Here is a 21,672-nt window from a genome sequence, read left to right on the forward strand (position 1 = left end):
TTTTTAGAAATTGGATAAAGCCACCTAACTCCGTTGTTTGAATGAAGGTTGTGGTTTGATTAATGATCAGGGTGATTGTTTGATTATTCCACAGCTTCCCGAGCTTCTGCTGACGGTATGTTCTCCGTTGACAGCCATACTGGAGAACTGATTGTTACTGGAACATTAGACTATGACGCTGGCACCAATGGCGCAGGAAGCTATACAATTTCTGTGAAGGCATTAGACAGTGGACACACCCTAAGAGAGGTAGCTGGCACTGTGACCATTACACTGACCAACGTAAACGACAATGCCCCTGTCTTTGACCAAAGTGAGTACCACACCAGCGTCGCCGAGGACAGTGGTGTTGGGGCGGTTGTGGTTTCCCTCATCAATGCCGACTTTGACGGTGATGATGTTAACCTGTCCATCGCCACTGGAAGGGATGACCTGTTCGAGTGCGACGGAAACGACATCATCGTCAAGGCTGCCTTAGACTTTGAAACAGACAGAGTTCACGTTCTCACAATAAGGTTAGTTGTTTCAGCACACATGCACGTAATAATATGATATTTCTTTACTGCTTCTTATTACATTCAAATATTTAGATATGATAAAGAGACATTCTCAGCATATAATTAAATTCATCTGGATCAATTACAAAACAACCCCCTTTTTTGTTATGAATCAGGGCATTTGATGGAGTGCATGAAACTGATGTGTCCGTCAAGATCGACATAGTAGATGTTATAGACCAGGCTCCTGTCATCACCATGGCAACCACAACTTCCATGGCGGAGGAGCAGACAGTTGGGACTCCTGTAGAGGGAGGATACGTCGTTACAGATGCTGATGAGAAGGATGTTCTTACTTATGTCCTAAATGGTATGTTGCATGCAGTATTAATCCCAATAAATCCGACAAAGTATGTTTGAAGATCACAATACATTATAATAATTTATACCTACATTTCAACTATGTTCTCCAAAGTTGTTTTTAAGTCCTGAAAACATTTTCCTGGTTCCTTAAATGTGCTCCTGTTGACCTATATATATTCTCCTGTCCTCATCTAATTTATTTTTCTTTCCATCCTCAGTGGCATTTTATGTTCTTCTGCTAACCCAAAGTAATTAACTATTTTAAACTGGATGGATTATATTTTGCTAACCAAAATATTTTTTTCCTTTCTTGACCTAATGATTTCCTTTGTTAACCAAAAGGTACACTACTTTCTTAACCTATGTGCCTTATACTTTGTTGTCCCAAAGCTCTTCTACTTTCGTTACCTTGGTGGGTCATACTTTGTTAACCCAATATCATCTTTCTTGATCTCGATGTTTCCTTCTTTGGTAACCCAAAGAACCTCTACGCCCTTGACCTTGGAGTGTTCTCCCTTAATGACCTACAGGTGTTCTTTCTTTACAAACACGTGGACAAACACGTGTTTTCATGGATATTCCCCTTTTCATTTCTTCAGGTGTTGACAGTCACTACCTTACCATCAACTCATCATCTGGTGACTTATCAGTTGCCACGAATGTTGATAGAGAAGGGACCAATGCTAAAACTGAACTGTCTCTCACCTTGACCGTCACTGACCAGGCTGGACTGCAGGCTACTCAGGATCTCACCATCACAGTAGAGGACATCAATGATCAACTTCCGGTTTGTGACCAGACTGTGTATGAATTTGAGGTCACTGAAAATACGCCAGGAGGTAATGCTACTTAAATCCTTGAAGCAAATATTGGTTAGGACAAACCATCGTCTTTCAGGAATTCGTGATTTTATAGGAGATCCATTTAGAGCAATAATACCTCACCAACAGTTAGGTCCCTTTGACGACATGTGTGTTGTGTAGGCATTACGTGTACAGGAGTCTATACTGTAGTTAAAGGGGTGTGTGGGGAGATGGGGGGGGGGGGGGGGGGGGGGTAGTGGGGGGGGGGGGGGGGGGGGTGCAGAGCATTCGCTCGTCACGCCAATGGCAGGACCGTGTTCAATTCTCCACGTTAGTGAAATATATTTCTTCTGTCAACCGCCGTGATATTGCTTACTGTGAGTGAGTGCGGTTTTACGCCGCTTTTAGCAATATTCCAGCAATATCACGGCGGGGGACACCAGAAATGGGCTTCACACAATGTACCCATGTCGGGATTCGAACCCGGGTCTTCGACGTGACGAGCGAACTCTTTAAGCACGAGGCTACCCGACCGCCAGATATTGCTAACAAAGTACTAAAAGCGACGTACATAGATGCTCACTCAGTCATTCATTCACTGTCGTCACAGAGGTTGCGAGGTTATTTTAGGATTAATTGAGCTCGTAACACGTAAAACGTGTCAGACGTACCATGACGCTTCAGTTAAGTTTTCAATTCATCAGTATCAATACTGAAAGCCTTTCATTGATTTCATCACATCCACTTCACACGCCTTACCTTTAATTTTCAGATACCGAGCTGCTGGATTTTGTATGTGTTGACAGCGATGTCGGCAACAACGCCAAGTTTGACCTAACACTGGCCAGTGGGGATGATACCGCCAATAAGTTTAAAACAGCCAGCTCTAAACTGTTCACTGACGCCACTGATCTTGACTACGAGGCTCTAGAAGCGTCAGGCTACATGTACACCCTGATCCTCACAGCAGTGGACACACCAGACCAGGGGGAGGCCAACACGGGGACAGCGATAGTGAAGGTGACGGTCAAACCAGAGAACGAGTTCGACCCTGTGTGGACAGGACCTGCTTCAGATGGAAGTGGAACATTTACCGGACTGAGTGTGAGTGAGGATGAAGCACCTGGATTTATGCTGACGACGTTCACCGCTACTGATGACGACCACAGTGACGACGGGGTGATCACATACTCTATTGTTTCCATCACTGCAGGTATATATCATGTATATATTCATAATTGTATACTTACGTTATTCGTCTTCTTAGTCACCAAATCTTGTCCTATATCATCAAATACATATGGTCCTTTACCAAATTTATTTTGTTCGAATCAAAGTACAAAGTGTTTTGTTTTAGACGTCAGGAAAGGAATCTCAACGTGTGACAACTGTTCAGGGATAAGACTCTGTGTGTGAGGATAAGCTGCGAAAACACCTGAGATCAATGCAATTAGTTTGTGGATTTTATTATTTTAGAGGGAATTATATCCAAACGACTAACTGCATTGCAATTTTTTGTCAAAATTAAAAAACAAAAGGCATTAGAACCAGGGAATTGGAACGTTTAGTCTGAAAAACATTGTGATTGGCATTATAACCTGAGAATTTTGCACTGCGGAAATCCGTACTGAAAATACCAATGCATTATAACCAGAGAATTTTGCACTGCGGAAATCCTTTCGGAGAATACCATGGCATTTGACCGGAGAATTTTGCACTGCGGAATTCCGAACTGAAAATACCAATGCATTATAACCGGAGAATTGTGCAGTGCGGAAATCCGTGGTGTAGCCTATGCTCTTGCAATACTTGATACATTATACATGATACATTACAGCCAATGGGGGTATGAAATAGTTCATTCCAAATGCAACTGCACTTCACTCTTTGAAGTTAAAAATGAAGTTGAACACATCTATCTCAAATTATCTTTACTCATTATTGACGCTGAGTATATTCCTCCTGTAGCTTCAGGTGCATTGGTTTCGGACAACTTCATCATAAATCCCCACACAGGAGAACTCATTGTAGCTGATGACTTAGACGTTGACTCAGGAACAAACGGCGAGGCGAGTTACACCATTGTAGTGAAGGCATCGGACAACGGAGCCACGGCACGCTCTGTAGAAGGAACCATCACCGTCTCTCTGGACAACGTTAATGACAACGCTCCTGTGTTTGATCAGACAGAGTATCAGGCAGACCTCAGTGAAGACAGCGTTGTGGACACAGTCGTCATAACCATTAACACTGAAGATTTTGATGGCGATTCGCCGACGCTTTCAATTATATCGGGTAGGAATGACCTATTTAAGATTGATGGAAATGACGTAGAGGTTAAGGATGCCCTCCTGGACTACGAATCCACCCAGAGTCACCTGCTGTACATCAAGTAAGTAACTAATATTTAAGAATATTTCAAGTCAATACGTATTCAACCCTGCTTTAATCAATGGTTTGACGACATCAAACGAAAGAAGGAGGGTTATCAACGTAGTTTGGCGAAAGCGTCGCGCACGAGTATGTTGGTGGTGACAGTTCTAATGAGTTAGAAGCTGATAACCCACGAGAATATCTGTTTATACTGTTTCTGGACAAAGCTAAATCCCCCGACCACACTCCCCACCTCCAAACCCCCACACTGTGACACTAAGGAAAATTTATATTTCCTTCTTTTATTTTCCCGTAAGGTGTAAGACAAATTCGTATCGAGGCAAGCACTTTCCACTTTAAACCAGCATAAGATCACACACAACAGTTAGAGTCGAACTGGCTCACTTCTACTTAAGATAATAACACAATTATAATTATTATAATTACAAGTATATACAAATATCAATAATTAAATGGCTCATATACTTAAAAGTAAATGTTATACGTTACATCCTACTTCAAAATGATGCTCTTTCTATTTTTTTAGTTATCAATAAAACTACGAAATAATCTCTTTAAGCGTCTCCTCCTAAGGATATGTTTCTATCTACATCAGCATAACCGTGTCCACGGGTATTCCAGGCTAGCTTCTTTGTCGTTTGGTATATAAACGCACAGCGAGGAGTTCGCTTGGGTATTGATATCCTGAGCTGAAATAGTTTCTATTTCTGTTTCAGGGCGACTGATGGTACGTTTGAATCCCGAGTCTCACTGCATGTTACGGTGCTGGACGTGATAGACGAAGCTCCGGTCATCACCATAGCAACAACAGGCGCCATGTCCGAGGGACAAGCTATAACCACAGGAGTGAACGGGGGGTTTCACCTCACCGATCCCGATGAACAGGATGTGCACATATATGCATTAACAGGTATAATCGTCCGAGGAGATAAGAGTGCACATGTGTTATTCTGAATGAGCCTGTGGGGATTACAAAAAGCCCGGGCAAGGGACGCAACTCTACATCTTTTCCAAGGCAAGGGAGTTAACTGGAAACTGGACTTCTAAAAACAGTTAACTTCCTTGCCTCGCGAAAAGGGAACCCAGCCACTCGGCTCCATGTTGCAACAAAGTAGTTGATAAAAATATACATTTAAACATTGAAAGTTGTAGTTATTTGGGATGTTTAACTACGAGTTATTTGAATTATTCGAAGGCGCTGTATAGCAATTACTTTAAGGCTTTGGGGAGGGGGAGTCTCTTAAGCAGCGCTTTTCGCTGTGACCTAGGTTGGAATCGCAGATTCACTTACGTTTCTAGATTTGTCAGCAATATACCCATTATTGAGGGTTTCACAAAGTGGTAAACGTCTAAGTCCTCGGGTTTTTCTCCACCATCAAGCTGACACGCAGTAAAATAACTGAATTACTGTTGAAAGCAGGGTCCACTCACTCCTACCACACTTTGGGCTTCATCGTAATAACTTCACCCATCGATATAGAACTGTACACTTTAACTGTGTAACGCTAAGATCTCAGGCTTTCAAAAACAATCCAGGCCAATAATTCACGTGACATCACATAATTCACGTTTCAACATTATGCACAGCCTTTTTAAGGATGTTAAGAAAATTACGAGCTTTAAACATATTTATCAAAAGTTAATAACGATGACTCCCTGAATAAAACAGGTGGGTGAAGTTCGGTATTTCTCACGCGTTCTCACAATCCGCACGTCGATTATCTGTTCCTTTTCTCCTAATGCTGATTGTCATATCTATCTTACTTTCGGATGCCACTTCATTTATCTGCGTAGTCTAGGTACATGTATGGGGAGCAACTTACTAGACACTTCCCTCTCATAATTCACGTTGTCCACTATATGACGTCATGAAGTTGCGAGCGCATACCCGAATCACCAGAAATGACGACATGCTAGAACAATGTTTTATCGTGAAATATGAGATAACTACACGATAAATCGCACAGAACAATGAAGATCGAAGTGTGGTTTATTGCGCCCCTCATGGTTTATTCTCCCTGCAGTGTTTCATTGTTCCATAAACAACTCCCACTCGTCATTTATTTCTGAAATAAACCACGCTTCGTTTTTCATTGTTCTTTATCGCGTAGCTGTCTACATGTCTTTATATGTATTTGTCTCTTCTGCAGGTGCACACAGTCACTACCTGAGTATCGACGCGGGCACCGGCGACCTATCTGTGGCGGAGCATATCGACAGAGACGGGGCCAGTGGCGTCACGGAGCTGACCGGGCTGACACTGACCGTCACGGACCAAGCCGGACTCCAGGACACAAAAGATTTTACTGTCACAATAGTTGACGTCAATGACCTTGCCCCTGTGTTTGACCCAGCGGAATACAGTATTGAAGTCACCGAAAATACTGCTGCCGGTAAAGTTTATTCGCATGGCCCCTTTGATTGTGGGTTTCGTCCCGACTATGTTTATAGGTTTGTCAGCAGCAAACCCGTGTTTGTGGGTTTTCTCCAAAGTGGTAAACGTCTGAGACCTACATCACTTCAGGCTTTCCTCCCACGTGAAGCTGACACGCCGCGATATAACTGGAATACTCTTCAAATCGGCGTTAAACCCAACTCGCTCGCTCGCTCACTCCACTGGTAAACAATAGCCTATGAAAGCGCCCTGAAACGTATTCACATAAATAGAAGGTAAAACAAGAAATTATAACTCAAATTAATGGCAGAGGTGAAAACATGTACTGTATCACTTTTACAAACTGAATCCAAATTACGACGAGTTTATACCTGTTCCCGTTCAATCACGCCAAGCATGAAGAAAGTGTTACCCAGCTGGTCAAAAAGTTCTAAGCCTAACAAACAAAACCAACAATTGTGAAAGTGTTTTTAATTGTATTTGTCAACATATTCTCCCTACTTTTCAATACTCTTCTCATGTCGATAGTGAAGCTTTTCAATTCCAGTCAGGAAGAAGTTTTCTGAAGCCACCCTGAAAAACCCATTCACGGCAGCTTTGAGGTCATCGTTGCAATGAACAACTTAAACAATGTACTACATTGACTGGTTCACTTTGTTATGGCCTATAGTTGAAAGTTAGTCAGGTTTAGAACGTTTTGACCAGCCCTCGTATTAAGCCAAGACTCCAAGCGTATAGTCTGAAGTGACCTCTGTATGATGTAGGGTACTTGTAGTACAAATTGGGTATGTAAGTTAATATGTGGAGAGGCCCACAATATGTAGAAGTGGAATGTTTTACTGGTTTGCCGTTTAATGTCGTTGCCTGGTTTTTCCAGGAACTTCCCTCTTGGACTTTCTCTGCACTGATGGTGACTCTGGCAACAACGCTGTTTTTGTCGTGGGTGTTGGAGATGGCGACGATTCTCAGCCAAAGTTCAAAATGTCTGGTCAGCAGCTTCAGACAGATGGTAACCTTGACTACGATAGTCTAGAAGCATCAGGCTATATGTACACCCTGGTCATCACAGCAGTGGACACACCAGACCAGGGGGAGGCCAACACGGGGACAGCGATAGTGAAGGTGACGGTCAAACCAGAGAACGAGTTCGACCCTGTGTGGACAGGACCTGCCTCAGATGGAAGTGGAACATTTACCGCCATCTCTGTGAGAGAGGATCTAGCTCCTGGTGATGTCGCAGTGACTTTCATTGCTGTTGATGACGATCTCGGAGTTGATGGGGATGTTGCATACAGTATTGTGTCTGTCACGGCAGGTAAGTTGATTTTTCGTAAAATTTGACTGCATGACCTTCACTGTATAATTTTTATATACCCTAGGGACATAGATAGTGTTTGCTGGTTACCATTATATATTACAATATTATGTATTAAACAATATAAAACCATTACATTTCGACAAAGACGTAGGTAATTCCGACAGAACACGAGAAACGTAGCAATGAATTACAATCAAGAACGTAGCCTGTCATTATCGGAAGGTCATCACAATGGAGTAACTAACTACGGACCTGGGTTTCGATCTCACACACCAATTTGATACCAGTTATCTCAAATGGGTTTCTCACCCTCAGGTGTGTCAGAAAGAATATTTCACGCGGCACTCACCAATATTTCAACTTCAACACGACGGTCTGTATAGCGAGTCTGTGTCAGTGTCGTGGCAAATGGTTGATAGCATAAACAACGAATACGTCGTTATTGCATTTTGTAACACCCGATTCTCATCGTATGCGACAACGAAATTATTGCGTTCCTTGGCCATTCCATGATCTAGTTTTCTTTGGATCGAATCCCATATTTACACCTATTATGATCCCGTTCCCGTCGCGTTTAAAATGTCAATTTCTGAAAGTTCTTAGAAAAGAAATTTGACCTCGGGTGGTTCACATACAATCGGTCGCTAATTGCGTACGACCTGCCCCCATTCAGTTTAACTAACTTGTTGTTAACACAGCAGCGGTGAACCCAACTCACTCACTCATTATTATCTTTCTGTAGCATCTGGAGCAGATGGAGCTGATAGATTCTCGATAGATGCAGCGACAGGGGGTCTGCTGGTGGCAGGCAAGCTCGACGTGGATTCCGTTACTGGAGGGGAGCCCAGCTACACTGTTGTGGTCAAGGCTTCGGACAATGGACAAACACTGCGCGAGACACAGGGAACAATAACTGTATCACTAGAGAATGTCAACGACATCGCACCTGTGTTTGACCAGACGGATTACGAAACAGCCGTCGATGAAGACGTCGCTGTAGGCGTCGTCGTGATGTCTATGGTCGTTGTTGACCACGATGGTGACACTGTGACGTTGTCCATTGCCAGTGGACGGGATGATCTGTTCATGTGTGACGGATATGACGTCAAGGTCAAGGCCACTCTGGATTTCGAGACGGAAGATATTCATATCTTAGTCATACGGTGAGTGATGTTGGTCATGTTTAACTATCAACGTTCATAATCTTTTCATTCACGCACAGACAGACAGGACACAGGTTGTTATCAAAAGTATTGGTAATTAGGTGATTTTGGTTCCAGTGTCCTTGTTTTCGTTAATTCCCTTTACTTAATCTTGGGATCAATCACCAATCAATTCAGCCTACGTACATGTAATCAGTAATCAATATTTCGCAACTTTTATAAAAAATATAACCCTTGACTTATTTGCATATTAAGTGTCAACTTGAAAATTTCGTGAGTATCGTTCTAGGGTGTATTACGATACTTTGAAACACTTTTAAATACAACACAGTCGTGTTTTAATGCTTTTGTTTGAGATTTAATCATAAATTCGATCGTATATGGTATTAACGTTCAAATATTAATATTTAGCTTTTTTCATACCTGCGCTATAGTTGACATGATGTCACGTTATCAATACCAATCTAATGTATTCATTTCTAAAATCACTCAAGTAATGTCAACATGTTGACAAAGTTCAAGATATCAATAAAAGTGCTGATTATTATCTTAAAATCATATTTATTCGCAACGTAACTTCGAAACAAATTCAGAATATGTTCATAACGGTATTTCAAAACAAATATAAAGAAATACTGAAACACACCTATATCAACATATCGTTATTTTGGTGCCCTCAGAGCGTCAGATGGCACATTCACTACGGACTTCACCATCCACGTCAGCGTCAATGACGTCTTAGACGAAGCGCCAGTGATAACGGTAGAAGGGACAGCGTCGATGGCGGAAGGCCAGGTCATGAGAACAGGGGTGTATGGCGGGTTGAGCGCCAGGGATGCTGATGCTGGTGACACGCTTACATACTCCCTCAGTGGTGAGTCCCCCCGAACTGAGGAATACAGGCAACTCTCAAGTACTCATCCTCCATACAATCGATGTCCGTATTGAGTAAAGATCGTTTTGTCTTATAAGGAAGCTAGACTCGGACCTTTTGAGCAGTCAAGCAATCCCAGCAAGTGGGATCTAGTTAATTCAAAACCAGTATTGTTTGTCTCCTTTGTTTTACTTGTATATTATCGCAACGTTTTCCCTTTTAATGACTTGCGAATAGGCTGTCATGAAACACACTAATATGTTTGTTTGTTTGTTGGTTGGTTGGTTGGTTGGTTGGTTGATTAACGCCGCTATCAGTAATATTCCAGACTGCTAGGTCCCTCTTCTAACCAGGAATCACCCTGGCACATTATGTTTGATGTTACGCGTGTATGTAGAAATAGAAATTAAGGGTGTCCAAAAAACGTATATTTTTACCTCTTTCATAACCCCCCTTGGACTAAAGTGACATGTAAAATGAGTGACGATGAAATAAATTCAAGGAGAGACAGTGAGTGTGTGTTATAAGCAATTGTCCAAATGTTAGATGCTTCTGTGGTGTGATATAGCGGTACGATTGATGATTTTGGCAGACACTGTTAGGATTCCTGGTCAGAGTGAGTGAGTATGGTTTAACGCCGCTTTTAGCAATATTCCAATATAATAGCGGGGACGCCAGAAATGGGCCTCATACATTGTACCCATGTGGGGAATCGAACCCGGGTTTCCGGCGTGACGACCACTAGGCTACCCTACCGACACTGGTCAGAATACATCTCCAGTAACTAATGTTTTTTTCGAAACTGACGATACTCGCCGTCGTGATAAAGCTGCAATTTAGCTGATTGCGACGTTAAAGTATATTGCTAAGTACTCGTTGACTCACTGTGACAAACAGTTGTAACTTGTTGGTATAGTATTTTACTCTCCGAGCTCGACTTTCTCCCCTGTTTGCTGCAGGTGTGGACAGTGGCTACTTGGCCATAGACCCGACCACTGGCGAGCTGTCGGTTGACCAGAACGTGGACAGGGAAGGGCCTAGTGGGAAAACTGAGCTGTCCCTCACACTGACCGTCACTGACCAGGCTGGACTCAAGGCCACCCAGGACTTCACCATCACAGTTGAGGACATCAACGATCTTCCCCCGAAGTGCGACCCAGCGGTCTTCATAACGGAAGTCACTGAAAACACCGCAGAAGGTTTGCGCAACTCATAGAACATGTGTGTTTGTTTGTTTGTTGTTTAACGCCGCACTCAGTAATATTCCAGCTATATGATGGCGGTCTGTAAATAATCGAGTCTGGACCAGACAATCCAATGATTGACATCATGAGCATCGATCCACGCAACTTGGATACGATGACATGGATCAAACAAGTCAGTGAGCCTGACCACCCGATCCCGTATTCGCCTCTTACGACAAGCATACTCGCTCTTGCGACAAGAATGGGTTGCTGAAGACCTATTCTAACCCGGATCTTCACGCTTCATGTGTATTACTGTCTTCAGAACGAACGGAGTTGGGGTTGAACTGCGACAGTATTGGACGGGTTCGGGTGTGTGAAGGACTGACGGGTATGGAGAATGGAGAATTTACGTTCGGGGGTTGGGAGTGGCCGGGGGTATGTCGGGTTGGCAGGGAAACATGTAAATATTGTGGTACTCTATGTAGTCTTTTTTATTTATTATTTGATTTTTATTGATTATCGGGTCTTTTTTATGTGTAGTTGTTGTACCTTGTTTAAATTGTTTTGTTTCGTTGTTAAAATTTGTTGCTGTTGTCTTTCGGAGGGGACACGTTTCAACGCGCGAATGTATATGTGTGTCGACAGGGCTATATTACTTTTTTGATTTTATTGACAGAATGTTTACATAGCCATGGTTGACCTAGTGTCAAAGTCAACATTTTGTAAGAACGACTACACTGTAGACTTAATTACCCGACTATCATGTAACGTTTTTGTTTTCATGTTCGAATAAACATCTTTTAAATTTGAAGACCTCATTATGTATTTTCATCTTTTTCTTGTTTGCTGTTTAACAGATGTCGTCCTCCTTGACCTGACGTGCACTGACGACGACGACGGTAACAACGCCATCTTCACCGTGTCCATAGGCAGCGGGGATGACACAGACCCCAAATTCAAGATGTCAGGAAAGCAGCTGTTGACAAACAGCTACACGCTCGACTACGAGTCGTTGAAGGACAATGACTACATGTACACCCTGGTCATCACAGCAGTGGACACACCAGACCAGGGGGAGGCCAACACGGGGACAGCGATAGTGAAGGTGACGGTCAAACCAGAGAACGAGTTCGACCCGATATGGAGTGACCCGGTACCTGACGTCAATGGCTACCTAAATGATGTCACAGTGGACGAGGACGCTGCTCCGGGGACGGCAATAACGACAGTGACGGCGACAGATGACGACCAGGCCGACGACGGAGTTGTTGTTTATGAGATTACTTCAATTACAGTTGGTATGTAATTACTTATGAGTGAGTGAGTTGAGTTTAACGCCGCTTTTAACATTATTCCAGTTATATCGCGGCGTGTCAGCTTAATGTGGAAGGAAAGCCCGAAGTGATGTAGGTCTTAGACGTTTACCACTTCGGTGAAACCCACGAGCAGGGTATGGTGCTGACAAACCTCGAACCGACAATCATAGGTTTCTGGCGTGCCCAACTCTGCACAACGAATTGCGGCACCTTAGACGACTGGGCCATATGTGCCTTCGTTATTACGTTTGAGAGTAGTTATGGTATAATCATTTCTTGAACAATTTCTTATTGCCTACTATTGCAATCTGAAAAGTTAATACATAGATACCTCAACTATCGTATAACTTCCAATCTGAAGACTACATGGTTGCCAAACTACGTTGTTGCCAAACCTCTGAGGAACCGCCCATTTAAAAATAACGTGGTACCGTTGTCTTTGACTCTTTTTTACGGACAGAACACTTATTTATTTTTCTATGGAAGGAGAAGCCGAATATTTCTTTTCACAACACATTTGTTTCAGGATATCCATAATTTCCAACGACCATATACCCATTTTTGTTGTACGTTGTACCTGAGGCCAAAATAATATTTTAAACAATTTTCGAGAAACAAATTATTTTGAATTTCAAGTAACCTATCCTGTATGTATCGGCTGGTCAGGCTCGCGGACTTATATTTTGCTAAGTGTGTTTTATCATATGCCGACAACGTATGATAATATCAATCATCGGTTCACTGGCCCAGAAACGAATATTTACACGCCGCCGTCATATAGCTTGATTGCGGTGTTAAACATCAAACTAACAAAACAAACGGTAATATGTCAACTCTTAGATTTAAGCTATTCTATTGATATAATCACGCCTTTCAGGGATATCCAAAAGGGTAAAATATGTAATTATCAGCTTAAAATATGTCCTTATGAAAAGAAACATTTCAGTAGTTAATATATTTTTGTCCAAGATGACGGGTCCGACGCTCTGGGAACATTTGTCATTGGGTACGACACCGGCGACCTTCAAGTCAAGTCGGGTCTTGATGCAGAAGGAGGCATCACCCGCTATGACATTGCACTCCGTGCTGTAGACCTCGGCACCCCTCCAAAAGACGTGACTGCCTCCATTAAAGTCTTCGTGAACAACGTGAACGATATGGCGCCAGAGTTCTCAGATACGAAATACCAGACGTTGGTGTATGAAAACGTCACCGCCGATTCCGCCATCTTCACGTTAGCCGCGACTGACCCTGATGGAGACACGATGACGTTCGCGTTAGAAGAAACCAGTGACCTTTTCGTGGTTCGAGGAGATGAGGTTTTTATACTGAAGACATTAGACTTTGAGACTCGCAGATATCATTCCACTATCATTAGGTAGGTAAAACATATACCACTCAACTTTTGATAGGGATGTTTTTTTTCTATCCGTGATACACAGAAGTGATTCTCATATTATGTCAAATGAGCGATTGAGTGAGTATGGTTTTACGCCGCTTTTAGCAATATTCCAGTAATATCACGGCGGGGGACACCAGAAATGGGCTTTACACATTGTACCCATGTGGGGAATTGACCCGGCTCTTCGGCTTGACGAGCGAACGCTTTAACCACTAGGCTATCCCACCGCCCCCATATTATGTCACGAGTATATATACTTAGAATGACACATCTGATTATCCCTACCAAATGCTGAGTAGTATATATTGATGCGTAGTTACACTACATTAACCCATCCACTAAAAAAGCTCTTTTTTAATCGATGTATCTGAAAAACAACCACGGTGACCAAAACCAGGTAACGAACATGAATCGATTAAACATGTCTGACCATGACGTAAAACACAATAACGCATCTTTCACAGCGCCAGTGACGGCATTCACACCACCTACGTTTCATTCATCGTGAACGTCGGGAACATCATGGATGAGCAGCCCTCCATTACGGCGTCGAGTTACTCTATACCAGAGGGGCAGCTAATTGGCACCGTCCTTGGAGACGTCTTCACTATCGACGACGCTGACCTCGGAGACGTTTTTCAGTACACCCTTTCCGGTAGGTCTAATCAAAATGTTCAGAACAATACGAGTAATCAATTTTATTTATATTACTTTAAAACTAATTTATTGGAAGTGCTCGTGTCTTGTTGTTGTTGACCAGAGATATATATATTATGATCAAGGATCCACCCCGTCGAGTGACTTGACACGTCACCCAAATCACCGAGCCTGGCCAGATTATGATTTTCGTCACAGTTTAGTCGTCTTTTACCACCAGCATTCATGTAGTTTGCTGGAACCAATCATAACACGGAACTATACAAACCTCTTTCAAAGGCCATAGTCATGAAAAAGAAACATTTTTTAAATAAAATTATTATATTATTATAGGATTTGATTCCCTTGGCCAGGTACTAATGCACACATGCTGTCCGTACATGAAGACACGGGAACGTTATCTATTAACAAGTCCATCGATTACGAAAGCGGCATGACTGTGCTTGAAGACGTGACCTTGACCGTGACAGATCAAGGGGGACAATCAACCAACGCTGATCTCCGGTTTACCGTCTGGGATATAAACGACAACGCGCCACAGTTTGCCACTCCGTCATACACTGCATCTGTTACAGAAGGTGGCATGGATGGTCTGTATATGTCACGAGTACTTATACATTTTGTATAAATAGTGGCATCTGGAAAAGTAAAATACGTTGAAGAGAAACACGAATTCTCTCTTTAAAACCATTAGGGGAGTTGCAGGTAAAATAGCGCTCCTCAGGTATTAGGCCTTAAGTAGACTGGTCAGTAGGTAAATACTTTAAATTTGTTCTTAATTTTCATCTCTTATAAAAGAGTCACAATTAAAATAATGGATCATTGGGGTTGCTGGAAACATCATTATTTGTTTGACAAACGTTGCTTTACATATATGTATTTATTTAATAACCTTGGTTATAATTGTATTTGTGGAACTGGATTTGACCAACAAATTACAAACGTTAACAGAACGTTACCAGGCTTAAAGCAGACTCTGAGGCACTGCGAACACCAAAAATAGGCGTATGAAATACATAACCATCGAACGACTTGTTTGTTTCAACCCAGTCACTATATATCAAACATGGATATATACTTTCTTTTGCCCGGAAATTTAGTTGGATTTGTTTTGTTTTATTTGTGCGTGTTGTTTTGTTGTTGTTGTTGTTTTGTGGGTTTTTTTGTTTTTGTTTTCTTTTGTTTAGTTTTTTTTGTTTTGGGTTGTTGTTTTGTTGTTGTTGTTTGTTTTGTTTGTTTTTTTGTTGTTTTTTTTGGGGGGGGTGGTGTTGGGGAGGGGGCGGGGAGATGCAAAACACAACTCATATGTGTATGTATTTATTAAAATATATAATTTATCTGAAGATTTGAGGACAATCGTTTCTAAATCCATCTTTAGGTCAGGCCCTGTTTGACTTTATCGTTACGGATGAGGACGCGGGTGTCAACGGAGAGTACACCATCATCATCTTATCACCCAACAACGTCGGCAGCATGTACAACATCACGGGGACAACACTTTTCGCCAACCCTTCCAACATCGACTATGAAACACTAGCCAGTTCCGACTACAAGCATGTTTTGACGGTGGTCGCCATAGACACACCGGTCGAGGGACAAGCGTTGACAGGATCGACATTGGTCACCGTGACGGTAACAATGATCACTCGCACAAAAAAGAGACATTTGTCAAACGTCTTGTGACAGCTTAGACAGTATTTCATATTACATGAATCCTTAATGTGATTAATTAAATAATATAAAATTTGTGAAGTCAAACGTTGAAATTAAATGCTTAATCACGGCTTATGTAAGTCTGTAAATTTGTTCCAAGTCTTAAAGTTTTAATACATCGTCTAGTTAATCTTCGATAGATTATTTGTATCTGCAATAAGCAAGTCTTCTACTACAGTAAAGTATAGAAACGGGAAGCTGCAAGATGACGTATGATCATGGTTATGGTGTCCCAAAATTTTGCACGCGGAATTCCGATAAGATGGCCGCCGTAACAGCCATATTGAAAATTTCATTAGCACTCGCACTTAAATATTAAACATGTGTACCACAAACTTAAAGCGATATATGTGGCCATTTAGGTGGCGCCAAGCAATGAGTTCACGCCTGAGTGGTCAGACCCCGTTGTTGACGTCAACGGCGTCTTCCCCAACGTGACGGTGATGGAGTTACCCTTTGGTTCCTTGGTGGCTAACTTCAGCGCGGAGGATGGAGATGATGGGGAGGATGGAAGGATAGTCTTCGACATACGGTCAATTACATCGAGTAGGTTTGTCAATCGTAAACAACCTAAACATGCGTCAGTTAATGATGTGCAAGAATTATATTTCTCAGTGTCCTTGACCCTGTGTGTTTGTGAGTGAGTTGTTTTACGTCATTTTTTACAATTTCACAACCAGCGGAGTGGGAAGGGACACCAGAAATAGGCATGTGGCGAATCTTCAACATTAAGATATATAACATTTTCACCAGACAAATCGTAATACAATTCATTGCTGACAGAAATCGGGTCATACCATTAGTCACTGTTGGATATTTGACGATTTGATTTTGCTGTTTCAAAGCTGCATTGCAGCGTTCAAAGTGTGATGAATGTTGGAGACGGTACGCCGAAATCAATCGCCGATAGTGAATGAATTTGTATGGTTTTGATTAAATGCCGATTTTAGTAACACCCTAGCGTAATCACTTGGGGAGTGTATGACACCATAAATGCGTTTGACTGGGGATAGAACTTGGTTCTTCGACGCGGCGAGCGGCAGTTTTAAACCACTTGGCTACCTGACTTCCGTGTGACTGACGTGTCTGTGTCTGATTCCATGCCGAAGTTTAACATGGATACCCCTCTCAGACAGAGTATACTGACTCTGAGCCGACCAGTCCTTGTTTTAGCCCCTTAATGCCGAACGCCAGGCAAGGTAACAACAAGCACCATTTTTAACGTCTTTCCACAGAGTAACACCCCTTCTGCAGGACTACGATGTCAAGCCTTGTAATGAACTGGGGGTCAATGCTTAGATTACCACATTATATCCACAAATGACTGGTTCAGTCGTACAGTTTTTGGTTTCACCACGTGCGCAATGAAGAAGTGTCTTCTCTATGTCCCGTCTATGTTACGCCGAAGAGACTTTCGATGTCAGATTTTTAAAATCGCTTATTAAATATCATCGTCTTCGCTTACATACACAGTTAATGCACATTTTCTGTGCCGAATGTCTGTTTTCCACGATCACGGTTGTGTTATGACGTGTATGTTTGTATTACAAGGTGACGTTAGCCTGGTTGACGGTGTGTTCACGACGTGTATGTTTGTATTACAAGGCGACGGTAGACTGGTTGATGGTGTGTTCACGACGTGTATGTTTGTATTGGTGTGTTCACGACGTGTATGTTTGTATTGGTGTGTTCACGACGTGTATGTTTGTATTACAAGGTGACGGTAGCCTGGCGGATGGTGTGTTCACGACGTGTATGTTTGTATTACAAGGTGACGTTAGCCTGGTGGACGGTGTGTCCACGACGTGTATGTTTGTATTACAAGGCGACGGTAGCCTGGTGGATGGTGTGTTCACGACGTGTATGTTTGTATTACAAGGTGACGGTAGCCTGGTTGATGGTGTGTTCACGACGTGTATGTTTGTATGACAAGGTGACGGTAGCCTGGTGGATGGTGTGTTCACGACGTGTATGTTTGTATTGGTGTGTTCACGACGTGTATGTTTGTATTGGTGTGTTCACGACGTGTATGTTTGTATTACAAGGTGACGGTAGCCTGGTGGATGGTGTGTTCACGACGTGTATGTTTGTATTACAAGGAGACGGTAGCCTGGTGGATGGTGTGTTGACGACGTGTATGTTTGTATGACAAGGTGACGGTAGCCTGGTGGATGGTGTGTTCACGACGTGTATGTTTGTATTGGTGTGTTCACGGCGTGTATGTTTGTATTGGTGTGTTCACGACGTGTATGTTTGTATTACAAGGAGACGGTAGCCTGGTGGACGGTGTGTTCACTACGTGTATGTTTGTAATACAAGGTGACGGTAGCCTGGTGGATGGTGTGTTCACGGCGTGTATGTTTGTATTACAAGGAGACGGTAGCCTGGTGGATGGTGTGTTCACGACGTGTATGTTTGTATGACAAGGTGACGGTAGCCTGGTGGATGGTGTGTTCACGACGTGTATGTTTGTATTGGTGTGTTCACGGCGTGTATGTTTGTATTGGTGTGTTCACGACGTGTATGTTTGTATTACAAGGTGACGGTAGCCAGGTGGATGGTGTGTTCACGACGTGTATGTTTGTAATACAAGGTGACGGTAGCCTGGTTGATGGTTGTTCACGACGTGTATGTTTGTAATACAAGGTGACGGTAGCCAGGTGGATGGTGTGTTCACGACGTGTATGTTTGTATTACAAGGTGACGGTAGCCAGGTGGATGGTATGTTCACGGCGTGTATGTTTGTAATACAAGGTGACGGTAGCCTGGTTGATGGCGTGTTCACGACGTGTATGTTTGTATTTCAAGGTGACGGTAGCCAGGTGGATGGCGTGTTCACGACGTGTATGTTTGTATTACAAGGTGACGGTAGCCTGGTTGATGGTGTGTTCACGACGTGTATGTTTGTATTGGTGTGTTCACGACGTGTATGTTTGTAATACAAGGTGACGGTAGCCAGGTGGATGTTGTGTTCACGACGTGTATGTTTGTATTACAAGGTGACGGTAGCCTGGTTGATGGTATGTTCACGACGTGTATGTTTGTATTGGTGTGTTCACGGCGTGTATGTTTGTAATACAAGGTGACGGTAGCCAGGTGGATGGCGTGTTCACGACGTGTATGTTTGTATTACAACGTGACGGTAGCCTGGCGGATGGTCTGTTCACGACGTGTATGTTTGTATTACAAGGTGACGGTAGCCTGGCAGATGGTGTGTTCACGATGCGAGAGAGTGACGGCGTGGGTAGGTTGTACACGTCGTCACAGCTGGTTGCTGACACAGAGGCGGGTGGCGTGGCCTACTACGAAGTCGTCATCGCTGCTGCTGATGCTGGTGGCACTCCTCGCTCTACCACTGGCACTGTCACAATCAACATTGACGGAAACAAGCCAGGTACGGCTACTGTTGCACAGAAAGTCCGCGGGGATTCCGCGTTACAATTGGTAGTGTTCGTGTCATCGTACCCCGGCGGCGTTAGACGTTGTTCGTAATATTAACAAGCTTTTTTATGTCCAGGATCCAATAATTTCAAGGCTGATTTGAATATAGTTGACTGCAGGGACAAATCAAAACAAACAGACCAGTCGAGTTGCCAAAATGAATAACGCAACATTGGAACTATGTTCCCGAGGCAAGAGAGTTAACTGACTGTAAAAGTCCATTTTCCACCCTTGCCGAACTAGGCTGGTATTATTGAGTTACATTTTGGCTGGACTAGCGAGTCAATGCATTGTCCAATCAAAATCTCGCAACGAAATCGAAATCCGGTTCGTAAACTGCCATGTAGATTTCGGTCGATTACAGGATTTGCAAAGCATCTGCACCGCCAATTCGTTGTCAACAGATATTTTCCAAACCTTTCCAAGTTTTTAATCAAGATACTCGCTTGATTTGATGCACTTTGCGATGTAAGACCCGTTTTATCACAATATAGGCCTTGATTATTGATAAGATCGTCGTGACTGGGCGCCGCCATTTTGTTTGAAATAAATACAAGTGATGGAATCGGTCCATAGGAGAGGCTCAGAAGGGACATAACTCATAATAACTACTGGTGGCGCCACGATCGAGCCCAGGAATTCCAGCCTAGTTCGGCAAGGGTGGAAACTGGACTTTTAAAGTCAGTTAACTCTCTGCCTCGGGAAGATGCATTGGATTGGTACCTTCCAGCTACGTGATGGCGGTCTGTAAATAATGGATCAGTCTGGATCAGATAATCCTGAGATTGACATCATGAGGGCTGATAAACGCAACTGGGATACGATAACATTTATCAACCAAGTCAGCGAGACTGACTCCCCGATCCCGTTATTCGTCCTTACAGTAAGCATGGGAAGCTGAAGACCGAACTCTAACCCGGATCTTAACGGTAATTCTTGGAGGTCGGATAAATCGTAGTTAAGTAGCATCAGATGCAGAGTAGTAGTAAAACTACGTGATCAGCAACAGATTTGTATTTGCTGTTGCTGTTTCAGTTTACACAGATCCGTCCAATGACGTGGACATGGAGACGTGGGTATTGAGGGCGTTTCTCATGGCGACGTCGGCGGCGATGCTGGCAGGGGTAGCCATACATGCCAGGCAAGCTTGGTAAGTATAGAGACACCGACAGTAATACAGTACATTGCCCTCTACCATGTCCGATCGAAATCGTTGTGTAGAGTTGTCTCCCTTAACCGTTTGAGGATCCGATGCAACCATATCTTATTGTAGCTAATTGTTACAGTAGCCGTATCTTATTGTAGCTAATTGTTACAGTAACTATATCTTTTTGTATCTTATCGTAGCTTATTGTAGCGTTATCTTATTGTGTAGCTTTATCTTACTATGTCTTATTTATTTAGTTTAGCTTTATCTTATTGTAACGTTGTCTCATTTGGCTTAATGTCGCTAATTGTAGCTAAATGTAGCTTACTGTCTGGTGACGTATGGTTGTTAATTGAAAAGATTTATCAGAAAACTTTGGGTTTTGAACTGCTATGTTGTACATTTGTTAATTCAATTGATTAATGTGATTGTGAAGACAAACCATTATCAGTCTGACGCTGGCTTCGAGCTACCACATCGTTTTGTTGGGACCTGAAACTAGTAGCGAAAGGGACATTATAGGATTGCAACTATTAATTTGCTGAGTTCCTATTTAATATCACTGATGAGCGGTTAATTGTTGCTTTTTTTATTTCAGTCGACCAAAGGCCCCTAAAAGTAAGATATGTCTGAAGTCGGTTCAGATTTTCTTGTCCAGGTTGGGGTATGGATGGCCTAGCCATGGAAGCCATTCGCAGTCCAGAGTTGCGTCAAATAGGCGTTCCAGAATCCTGTCATCGTGATTCCAATCCCGACGGACCAGGATGACGTTTCTATGTTTGTCAGCAACATACCAATACTCGTGGGTTTCACCAAAGTGGTAAACGTCTAAGACCTGCATCACTTCGGGCTTTCCTCCCACATCAATCTGACACGCCGTGATATAACTGACAATCTGAGACCCATTATACTCACCAGTCTGAAATGACACATTTTGATATAGACGAGTAAAACATAGATGTTCTGTTTTAAAACAGTTAGATGTATTTATAGCAATGACCT

At 42.8% G+C, this 21,672-nt stretch overlaps 1 protein-coding gene across 1 annotated transcript in view; it reads left to right on the forward strand.

The window, feature by feature from the left end:
- The window catches only part of LOC124112238 (protocadherin-16-like), a 73,498-nt gene that overhangs the window by 48,760 nt on the left and 3,066 nt on the right, over positions 1-21,672 (forward strand). Inside the window, exons 29-48 of the mRNA XM_048386505.1 lie at positions 95-515; positions 674-867; positions 1,460-1,699; positions 2,436-2,876; positions 3,632-4,055; positions 4,774-4,967; positions 6,208-6,450; positions 7,330-7,767; positions 8,513-8,933; positions 9,614-9,807; positions 10,767-11,006; positions 11,852-12,292; positions 13,280-13,688; positions 14,177-14,367; positions 14,723-14,959; positions 15,748-16,001; positions 16,445-16,628; positions 19,273-19,476; positions 20,559-20,673; positions 21,269-21,288. Of these exons, the coding sequence (XP_048242462.1) occupies positions 95-515; positions 674-867; positions 1,460-1,699; positions 2,436-2,876; positions 3,632-4,055; positions 4,774-4,967; positions 6,208-6,450; positions 7,330-7,767; positions 8,513-8,933; positions 9,614-9,807; positions 10,767-11,006; positions 11,852-12,292; positions 13,280-13,688; positions 14,177-14,367; positions 14,723-14,959; positions 15,748-16,001; positions 16,445-16,628; positions 19,273-19,476; positions 20,559-20,673; positions 21,269-21,288 (5,505 nt within the window). The remainder of the gene's footprint in view (positions 1-94; positions 516-673; positions 868-1,459; positions 1,700-2,435; positions 2,877-3,631; positions 4,056-4,773; positions 4,968-6,207; positions 6,451-7,329; positions 7,768-8,512; positions 8,934-9,613; positions 9,808-10,766; positions 11,007-11,851; positions 12,293-13,279; positions 13,689-14,176; positions 14,368-14,722; positions 14,960-15,747; positions 16,002-16,444; positions 16,629-19,272; positions 19,477-20,558; positions 20,674-21,268; positions 21,289-21,672) is intronic.

The sequence above is a fragment of the Haliotis rufescens genome, unplaced genomic scaffold, assembly GCF_023055435.1.
Source record: "Haliotis rufescens isolate VD_foot unplaced genomic scaffold, xgHalRufe1.0.p SCAF_6, whole genome shotgun sequence".
Taxonomy (NCBI): Eukaryota; Metazoa; Mollusca; class Gastropoda; order Lepetellida; family Haliotidae; genus Haliotis; species Haliotis rufescens.